General features: G+C 48.5%; 1 protein-coding gene across 1 annotated transcript; it reads left to right on the forward strand.

Moving 5' to 3' along the window:
* Positions 1 to 8,250: 8,250 nt before the first annotated feature.
* Positions 8,251 to 9,456, forward strand: LOC309554671 (uncharacterized protein; the record flags this gene model as incomplete). The annotated part of the gene is made up of 1 exon (XM_082256380.1): positions 8,251 to 9,456. The coding sequence occupies one exon, from the start codon at positions 8,251 to 8,253 to the stop codon at positions 9,454 to 9,456; it is 1,206 nt and encodes a 401-aa protein (XP_082112506.1).
* Between the last annotated feature and the right edge of the window lie 1,668 nt (positions 9,457 to 11,124).

The raw sequence follows: 11,124 nt of genomic DNA on the forward strand, positions 1-11,124 counted from the left end.
TGGGGTCTCTGATGTGAGGGGGGCTTTGTGTGGGGGGTCTCTGATGTAAGGGGGCTCTGTGTGTGGGGTCTCTGATGTGAGGGGGGCTTTGTGTGGGGGGTCTCTGATGTGAGGGGAGCTCTGTGTGGGGGGTCTCTAATGTTAGGGGGATCTCTGATGTGAGGGGGGTTCTGTGTGTGGGGGCTCTGTGTGGGGGGTCTCTGATGTAAGGGAGGCTGTGTGGGGGGGGCTCTCTGATGTAGGGGGGGCTCTAAATTAAGGGGGCTTTATGTGGGGGGTCTGTGATGTAAGGGGGTCTCTGATGTAAGGGGGGCTAAGTTATTAGTTATCATAAAAAAGAAAAGTCAAATAAAGTGCAAAAAAAGGTGCAAGAAAATGCGCACGCGGAAAACGTCATCTATGACGAAACGGCGTTAGGTCACGGCGTGCTGACGTAATTTCCGGAAGCGTCCGACTAATGCGGATGTGCATAGCCGTCCGGCCGGCGGCTCTACAAACGTTCTTCTTGTCCTATTCCATGTGAGTGTACTACCTTTTTATTGAATACATTTTTGTACGTTTTATGCTTTCTCCTTTATGTTTTATGTATTTGGGGCCTATTAATATTAAGCATCTGTGGCGATCCTGCCATCCATCCAACATCAGGATTGTGTGTTATAAAAGTTTGCAGTCTGGCATATCTGCTCTGCATCCGTGGGGATCCCATTGTCCATCCATCCCAGGATACCTATGCTAATATAAGATTTAATCTGGTAAGGGGCCTATATGGGTGTCGGTGTACCTGCTTGCCTGGTGGAGTGTTCATGAGTGATATGAATTCAGTCTGGTAAGGGACTGACTTATCCGTGGTGGATTCTATTAGTGTTCATTTCCATATTTTGGTAAAGATTATCTTTGATTGCCTTTCCTGGTTTGGGCCTTCCTTATATCTACATTTGCGGATTTTACTTTAGTTCTGGTAAGCAGCATTAATGTTGGTGGTGGATTCACTATATCATTCCCTTCTTCCACATTCACATTTTTCTCAGCTTTAAGTTTTTGTTTTTTTCACTTTTGTGTTAAGTCACTGGTGATTTATTGCCACAATATATTATCAATATATGTTTGTGGGATTTTACGCTATGGCATTCTTCTTTTTTTCTTCTATGACTCCACGCATTCAAATTTTTGGGAGCTCAATCACGGACATCTGCTAACAAGTATCAAGATCTCCGATTTGAATCTGGCTTTTGATACATTGTGTTCTGGTAAGCGCATTACCAAGGGGAATCTGGATTGACACCATTATCTTCACACATTTCATTATTTATACATGGACTAATATGGACTTTATTTTGTTTATTATTGATTTTTGGTTCTCCTATCACTAGGCATTTTTGGACATTTATTTAGTCCTCTATCACTGAGCGCGACTTATCTATCTACATAATTTTAAGGGTGTGGTCCCACTTGAAGTTGCGGCTATATATTTTTATTTTTATTTATTTATTTATTACCACTAGCACGGCTACTTCTCTTTATTTTCTTTTTTACATACCACTATTGCCTAACTAAGCTACACCTGGAGGTGAAATGTCAGCTCACCCTGTTGCTGGGGCTCTCACCATGCCTCCTGGAGGTCAGGGGGGGGGGGGGGGGTCTAAAACACTGAGTGCAGGACACCTTAGGGGCAGGGTCCATGACTCCATGTACTCAAAGAATTGTACGCAGGGCCAAGTGAAAGTTGGCATAAAGTTTAATTCCCGGGTGCCACTAACAGGCCTAGTTTCTATGTTAGCATTCCCCAAAGTCCCCACTTCCTAAAGGAAGTATATAACGTGTTCAGTTCACCACCACATGAACCTTACCATGCGCAACACTTGCACCTGCATTCTTCCTGGCCGAGCCAGATGTCATATCAGTAACAAGAAGAGGCAAGTCTGATACATTTTCATAACTTTATTTCCACAACTTCAGGGCATATAACTTCTCACCTATTCTGATAGCAGTCGTAAGCACTTTCACAGGTCTGGCACTCTCTGTTCAATCCCCAAATCTAGTCCTGTTATGTAACGGTATCAGCCAAATGATCAGACCAGTGATGATGTGCAATTTCTACTTTACTTAACAATGTAGAACGTAGATTACACAGGAGATCATGTGAACAGGGGTTTGCAGTACAAAACAGCAATAGGAGGAAGGGAGAAACATTCATAAAACATGTGAAAGCAATTCTATTGCAGTTCTAGTAATGGCCACTAGATGGCAGCAGAGTGTTCTGAGTTCAGTTTACTGATAAGATAAAGAACTGAAGATTCTCACGTGTTCCAATAGATTGATCGTTCATTCAGCAGACTGTGATCTGAGGGGATTTCCTGCTGGCACAGACTTCACACAGGCGCTGCTGATGCTGACTTTGGTCAGGAGGCTCTGGGGGCCGTAGATAGGACCACCCCACTGCTTGGACAGCTTCTCCACATGGACTGTAACAGAGTCCTCTTTAGTGACTGGGGCTTGGATAAATGTTGCGTGCTCTTGTGCTCACTGCTGGTGGCCCACACACCAGACTGATCGATTGAGGACCCAGCACCTGGGGACAGCTCACTTGCCCAGTCACTGCTGTCCCATCAGGCAGGATCTCTCTGAGCACAGGAAGCTGGGCGGAGCTGGCATTTATACTCCCTGGGCGTGTCCTGGAACTCAGGGGATGCTGGGAGCCCAGAGGATTGTGGGGAATCGAGTTAAAGGGACTTGCACCTACATCTGGATAAAGGGGCACACCACTACAGTCCTATCTAGGGTACCAGGACCTCTCTCAGTAATACCACTTGCTAGAAACATCTCAACAGTTAGGGCCCCACCAAGTCCCATGGGGGCCAGCTTTAGAGCCTTTCTCCCTTCTTCTTAAATTTTCCACTTGGACTCTCTAACTCTCTTACCTAACCCACTACTTATTTCCTAAGAGAGGGCACCAACTAGTGGCTAAACTAGTAACTCATCTAACACCCCCTTACAGGTTTTCCTAAGTCTTTAGGGTTGAATGACACAGACTAAATGTCTTCCACGTTGATTGACATAGGGTCATTGAACAATTAAGACAGAGGACATCGGAGGCTATTTTTAACATTTTTATAAGCTGCTTGATGATCTATTAAAAAAAGAAAAAAAAAAACAGTGGTTGGACTATAGTCAAACAGTGAAAAAGTCTTTTTTTGCAATATTCCGGTACTTAAACTGCCAAATCTTTTATGCTTCACAGCTAACAGACATAAAAACTCCCTTACATAAAGAAAAAAATGTTTATACAAGAAGTTGATAATAAAAATGACTAAACTTATGCAGAGCTAAGATTGTGAAGCATGACCAGTATGTAAAAATGGCATCTCAGCAGATAATCTCATGGTCGGGTCATAGGAAAGGTCTCCAGCTGTCTTCATATACCCCTCCCTTGTACGGTCAAACACTGTTACTGTTAGGAAATAAACACTAACTGTGCAATGCTGACCTTGAGAATATAAATAATACTAATCAGAAACTAAAAAAACAACTGAAACCGAAAAGCCTCAATAGTTATTACTGCATTAATCCAACCATGTCCTTGCTCGAAGCTTTCCCTGCCAAACCAATTTTTTTCAAGAGCACTTAGAAATTTAATAAAGGCCCCCAAAAACAATTGAACCCTCATATGGCTCTCTACTTTAACTCCTTGCGTGAAGGCAGAAAAGTTACATTAAATGAGAGTAAGGCCTTCATTAGTGTTATACCCAAACTGAGTTAAGACTCTACTGATATCCTTAATTACTGCCCTATTTCATTGATTAATTGAGACCTCAAAATTTTAAATGAAGCTCCTAGCTCTACGTTTAGGTACTTTTTTATTGCACTATATCTATAAAGATCAATCCGGCTTTATAAACGAACGCCAAACAGAGAATTGCTACTTCTCTCACTACATCTTCATAAAGCTTTTCATAGCTGAAATTGGGACTATTTATTTTCCACTCTAGAAGCCTTTGGATTTGGCTCTACCTTTATCCTAACCAGTAGACGACCGCCCGCCGCAGATGTACTGCGGCAGGCAGCCGCTCCCAGGCAAATTGCCGTACATGCACGGCACTCGCTCTCGGGAGTCTAGGGGGCAAGTGCGTGGCGCCAGCGGCGTGCTCCCGCCCCTGCTCGTCAGCGGGGAAGCCGATGCGTGTCAGCCTGCTCCGATTGCCTCCTGACACCCGCGATTGTTCCCCGCTGAGAGAGAAGGACGGTCGACTCTTGTAAACACAGCCGACCGTCCTTCTCCCTGGGATGATCACAGAGCTCATGTGATCCTTCTATATAGGATCACATGTCTCTATGGTCATCTCGGAAACCACGCCTCCCCACAGTTAGAATCACTCCCCTAGGCTTACATTTAACCCCTTGATCACTCACAGGGTTAACCCCTTTCCTGCCAATGGCATTATTACAGTAACAGTGTATATTTTTAGCACTGATTACTGTAGTAATGTCACTGGTACCCCCAAAAAAATGTCAGTTAGGGGTCCGATCTGTCCGCCGCAATGTTGCAGCAGTCCTGCAAAAAATCGCAGAACGTCGCCATTACTAGTTAAAAAAAAAAAAAAAAACAATAAAAATTACATAAATCTTTCCCGTAGTTAGTAGACGCAATAACTTTTGCGCAAACCAATCAAAATACGCTTATTGTGATTTTTTCTTTTTGCCAAAAATATGTAGCAGAAAACAAATTGGCCTAAAATGTTACAAAAAATTTGATTTTTTTTTTTGGGAATGTCATATAGCAGAATGTGAAAAATATTGGTTTTTATTCATAATTGTCGCTATTTTATATACAATGTTTTTTATACGGTATGTATACATGAATGTTTTGCCTTTCATTTCTATTTTAAACTAAATGGGTCATTTTAGAAGCTGAGGGTTTACAAATACTTTAAAGCGGAACTCTGCCCAAAAGGGGGAAGTTCTGCTATAAGGACTCGTCCACCACCGCTCCTCTTGCACATTTTTGAGGAGTGGGGGGGGGGGGGGAGCAGACTGAATGGTGGATGGAGACTGCATCCACTATTCACAATGCGCCGCGTGACTCACGCATGCGCAGTGGTCACCCGCCTGTGAAGCCGCAAGCTATCGCAGCTGGGTGCCCACAGTGAAGATGCCAGCACCGCCAAGGGAGGACGGAGGATGAAGACAGCTGGACTGAATGCACCGCGGGACCGTGGGACAGGTGAGTGGCTGTTTTTTAAAAGTCAGCAGTGACACTTTTTGTAGCTGCTGACTTATTTTTTTGACAGGTAGCTGGAACTCCCGCTGCAGAGTGTACATATGCTGTAACCATGATACTTTGCTTCATGGCTAAAATCTTACCTCTTGCTGCATTCAGCAGCCAGTATCATCGCTGATCGCGACCCATTTAAGGGGATGGGGCTGCGCAGCAACAGCAAGCCAAGCACTAGGCTCCCAGTTGCAGCGCAGTATTCCCACTGAAAAACCCTGTTCGGTTGTCCAAAAAAAAAAATAGAAAAAACAAGCATTTAGGAGGCATTAGAGTAGTAATTTACACCTCTACTGATCTCTGAAGAGCAATCCACAGCAGACACTTGTCAGAGCGTAAACTAAGCATGCTGCGTTCACATGCTGAGAGGAAAGGGTCGCAAGATATGCCTGGGCTGGAAGTACAAGTGATGGTGTGATTTCACAGCCAGCCAAACCACTTCTACTGCAAAGAGAGAAGCTGTTATATTCTATTTTTTTTTTTCCACAATTAAAGTTTATTGTATGAATAAAGAAGATTACAAAATTGGTAATGCTTTTACATTTGTTACTTAACCACTTAAGGACCGGGCCTATTTCTGACACTTGTTTACAGGTTAAAATCTGCATTTTTTGCTAGAAAATGAAAAATGACTTAGAACCTCCCTATATATATATATATATATATATATATATATATATATATATATAGTGACAGGAAGTCAGATAAATCTGGGGATGTTGTCACAGACGGGAGACACATTTCTGCTTTGTTTAGACAATTCACCAATTACTATAGGGTGTCGGCTGCAGAGGTAGCCAGGAAGGTGTAAGGACGTTGAAAAAACTTCAGCTATTCAGAATGAAGCAATTAAGGCCTCTATAAGTTATCAAGAGGATGACTATTGATTGCTGCCTCCTGAGGCTGTGTGAGCTGAGGAGAGCAGTCAGCTGAGAGACTTCTAAAGGTGAGGTGATGAACTTTTTCTGTGTGAAGAAAAACAAATGGACATTTTCTGTGTGAAGAGAAAATAAATGGACTATTGAGTGTCTGCTGTAGGATCAGCAGTGTCTGCCCAGCAGTAGGTTGGGACAGACTCCTTAGGTAGGTTCCTGTGTGTGAAGGTAGACACCCACAGCGGCCAGGATTTATTTTGTGTTTTATTTTTGATTTCTGATGTTTTGGATGTTTGCACTTGTTTGAAGAAAATTGCAAGAATAAAACCATAGACTGTTGTTTTCAACCACTCCTCGGCTATCTCTCTGTGTAACGAACCCCCCCAAGGGGGTCATCCACACCCGCCACCGAGATAATCCCTCACAATATATATATATATATGGGCAGGCGGAGCCTGCAGTTGTGGGAGGGGAGGGGCCGGCCTATTTAACGTCAGGCCGCCCTCCTCACTGGGCTGACGTTTTTGGGTACCGGACCACGCCCATTCGACGCAGCCTTTGATCGTCATACCGCCGTCAGCTACCCACAGGAGCCCTCAGGAAGCCGTGAGTATGCGGGGAATGTCCTGTGCCAGCCGCATGCTAATGGTCGGCACCACGCGGACACCCCCGCCTTCACCCCGCTCTCCCCCGGCTCCACTCGCACCCTACACCGCCTCCTTCGGGGGGGGGGGAGCGGCGCCGCGCCCCCCCCCCCCCCACCGTCACTAGGCTCCATCCGCTCGCAGCCTCACTAATGCACAGAACCTCGTCCCTCCTCCATGGTCCCTCCTCCTCCGGCCAGAGGAGGGGGAAAAGGAAAAAAAAAAAAAAACAGTGTATGTTCTTGCAGCAGCGCCGATCTCTGGGGGGGGGGGCGTGTTCCGCTCCTGGGACATGCAGGCAGCCGGCCCCCCCCTCCTACCATCGCTGTTCACCTGCCTGGGGGGGGGGGGTCCAAGAGAGGGGTCTACTTGCTCATTCAAATCCTCAGTCTTCATGAGCTTCGGGGGGGGGGGGCAGTTGTCTCACTACACAGTTGTCACACTGCCACAGTTGTCACACTGCCACCCAGGCCAGACTTGGTACTGCGCCCTGCTGGCCTCTAAAGCCAGCCATCAGGCAGGGGAGCTGACACTCTTTTAGGTACCCACGCCTGTTCCATGGGGGGGGGATCGGTTTTTCACACGCATCAAACCGCAGGTGGATAGGGAGAGGGGGGGGTCGGGGGTCGTCCAACCACAGGTAAGAGGGGGGGGGGTCTCACAGGACTCACGCTCCCGCAAGCCTTGCCGTCCCCCGTCCTTTTCCGGTCTCCACGCCACGGGTCTTCGACCTCTGAGACCCACCTTCTTACGCATCCACGGTCACTCGTCCATCACTGCACGGACGCACAACTGGCTCACACCGCTGCCAGGTCACGACATCTCCTGGTTATACCTCAGTCTGGTCACCCCCCTTAGTGGTAGGTCCAGGGGGGGGCACCTACGCAGGCTGGCCTCCCCCCCTCGCACACTAGGGTTGGCGCTCGTAGGGCATTACTTCGGTTAAGTCAGTTCTCATGTCATCTCACATCCATGGCGTCAACCACGGTTTTGCTTACCCACAGGTAGTCTGCTTGAACATTACCAGACGTTCAACCAAGTTAAGACCCCTCAAGAGTCATCTAAGGTATGCTGTTCCGTTACCAAGAGTTTCCCCTCTTCGTTAACTGGCGCAAGGGGGGGGGGCAGGGGTGGGGGGTCAGGAGCTTAGGCAGGTCACTTTGTAGTTATCGCGAGACCAACACCCATCCTCACACGGAGGTACTTTCGCCCATCGGCCCAAATCATAGCTAGCGTCTCGCTATTTGGTCAGGGTAGTCAGGGCTTCACCTTCCCAGAGGCCTACACCCCGCCATCATTTATGGCACAGCTTAGGTCCAAATCATAGTTAGTGCCTCCACCAGCCCCTGGGGTTTAGCAGGGCCTCACGTCCCCCGTTTCCAAAAAAAAAAAAAAAAAAAGCGCCAGTTAACGCCCTGTCGTATGAGTTTTTCATCTCTTCTTTTCCCTTTCATGTCATCCCAGCATGTCTTGCGCGTCAGACCTAGGAGACGACCTCTCCCTGCCTAGCACGCCAGCCAGGCCACCCACTCCAGTTTCCGTTCCCGTCGCAGGAGGTAGCCAGGTTCCGTCAAGTCCTGGTTCCATGAGGACATGGACCATTCCTAAGATTGCTGCCGAGTTAAGACGGAGGGGGATACCATTTCCGGCCACAGCCAGGAAGGCGGAGTTGTACAGGATCTTGGTATCCAATACCGGCAACCCGCAACCAGGGACTGAAGCACGGGACAGTGTCAAGGACGCTTTAGCCGAAATCCAGGCCACCATGGCGTCTGTTCTGGCTTCCGTTAGTAGCCTAAGTCAGAGGTTGGAGAAATTAGAAACCCCTGTACCAGCCTCCGCAGCTTCCCCAGGTTCCCTGCCCTCTCAGGTCTTTGGCTTGCCAGCCCCTCAGGGCACCTTCGCAGGTATGCCAACTCCTTCAGGCCCCATTCCTCACATCATTACACCAGCACACATGGTCCCGCCCAACATTAGGAAAGACATTCTGGAGGGGAAGGATGTGAATCTTATGTCGCTATTAATTGCCTCTCAAGACATAGTCGAGAGCAAGACTTACAATTACGGGGACCTGTCTGTGGTTCTGAAGGCCAAGGACCCCAGACTAAACAGGAAGCTGTCCATTCCCGAGTTTGTCTTGGCCTTCGGTCTGTTCAGGGACGTGGTCTGCTTTAACTTCCCTCATCGCAGAGAAGAGCTGGATTTGTATCTACACAAGTTGGTCGACCTGGGGCACAAGTACGGCGGCACCACCTTCTACGATTATCACCGCTCATTCTCAGCCAAGGCGGCGGCCACCTTTGCCCAGTTTAACATCAGGATAGATTGGGGCCAGCTGGACACCGAGTTGTTCTGTCGCCACTTTGCCGGGCTTGTGCCACCTGCATGCGCCACTTGTGCTTCAAACTCCCACTCCACCAACTTGTGTGCCGTTGAGCCCAGTTCTTCTGCCACCAGCGAGGTCACCCCGGGCCCCAGCAGGTCTGATCAGAAGTCCGCCAAAGACAAACTGGGGAGACCGATAGTGTTCTTGGGCAAGGCACAGGTATGCAACAACTTCAAAGCGGGGGGCTGCAGCTTCAGTGCCTGTAGGTTGTTGCATATCTGCTCCACCTGCTTCCGGGCCCACGCCAAGTCCAAGTGCCCCAGTCGCCTTTTTCCCAAGAGCTGACTGACCGAGGTACAGGTCGATTCCCTGGCCTTCTTTTTGAAATCCCATCCCTCTCCAGACCTAGTCGACTTTTTAGTTTCAGGGTTCACGACAGGGTTCCACACTGGTCTGGTGGCACTCCCGTCAGGCACAATCGAGTGTAAAAACCTACAGTCAGCCTTGGCTGACCCGGCTGTAGTCGACACTCTTTTGAAAACAGAGGTAGACAAGGGTTTCATGTTAGGGCCTTTCTGTACCCCTCCTTTTTCCTGCTGGCGAACCAACCCATTGGGGGTAGCCACGGGGAAATACAATAATAAAAAACGATTGATCATAGACCTCTCGGCTCCTCATTCCATCGCCACGCCAAGCCTCAATTCTCTTATTCCCTCCGAAGAGTTTTCACTACAGTACACTACAGTGGATCACGCCATTCAGGCTATCCTGAAAGCCGGGAAAGCAGCTTGGCTCGGGAAGACGGACATTTCCAATGCTTTCAAGCTGCTGCCCATACACCCATCACTGTGGCATCTGCATGGTGCGAAATGGAGGGGGTTTTACTATTTTGCCATCCGCCTGACCTTCGGGGCCAAAAGCAGCCCCAAGATTTTTGATTTATTTGCTGAGGCTCTGTGCTGGCTCCTATTAAATGTCGGTTGCTGTCCAGTCATCATCCATTACTTAGATGATTTCCTGACAGTGGAGAGTCCCACAGCCACTCCGCTCAGCCTGGTAAAAACGGTGGCACTCTTTTCGGCCCTAGGGGTTCCGGTAGCCGAAAAGAAAACAATAGGTCCCTCCACCAAACTGACCTTCCTAGGCATTTGCCTAGATTCGGTCGCCATGCAGGCAAGCCTGCCCCCGGACAAAGTTCAGAGGATCAGGGCTGAGATCGAGGGGTTCCTCGTTAAAGGTTCCGCATCCCGGAAAGACCTGCTGTCTCTTCTAGGTTCCCTGAACTACGCCATGAGGATTATTCCCCAAGGCCGAGCTTTTGTCTCCAGGCTTCTCTGTCTGCTCCCTGGCCTCCCGCACGACGGGAGTACTGTCTCGTTGGACGGGCAGGCCAAGGCGGACTTGACCATGTGGAGGCAGTTTCTGGCACATTGGAACGGGGTGAATATGTTCATCCCGCCTTTTACCGACCACTCCCCAGTCTTATGGACCGACGCGGCAGCACATTCAGGATTTGCAGCCATTTGCGGGGTCAATTGGTTCAGAGACTCTTGGCCACCCGAGACTGCCAGTCTACCGTCTTTTAACCGCACTTCCGCCCTTTTTGAAATTTATCCCATAGTTACAGCAGCCCAGGTGTGGGGACACCGGTGGGGAGGTCAGACAGTAAAATGTTTCACGGACAACATGGCAGCCTGCGACATAATCAACAAGGGCCGTCCCTCATCCCTCACCATCATGAGCCTAGTTAGGAGACTAACTTGGCTCGCTGCCACCCTACAGTTCCACTTAATTTGCGAGCATGTGCCAGGTTCTCACAACTCAGCAGCTGACGCCCTTTCTCGTTGCAAATTGCAGGTCTTTTTCCAGTTGCACCCCACAGCCGTGAGTATCCCAGACACGCCACCTCGGTTTCAAGATCTCATCCTGGACTAGCCAAACTCATGGCCCATGGGAGCACGCTGGCTCAATCAGCACTCTCCGTCAACACTAGGCGCTCGTACGATCGGGCTC

Source organism: Pelophylax lessonae, assembly GCF_965119305.1.
Source record: "Pelophylax lessonae genome assembly, chromosome: 4".
NCBI lineage: Eukaryota > Metazoa > Chordata > Amphibia > Anura > Ranidae > Pelophylax > Pelophylax lessonae.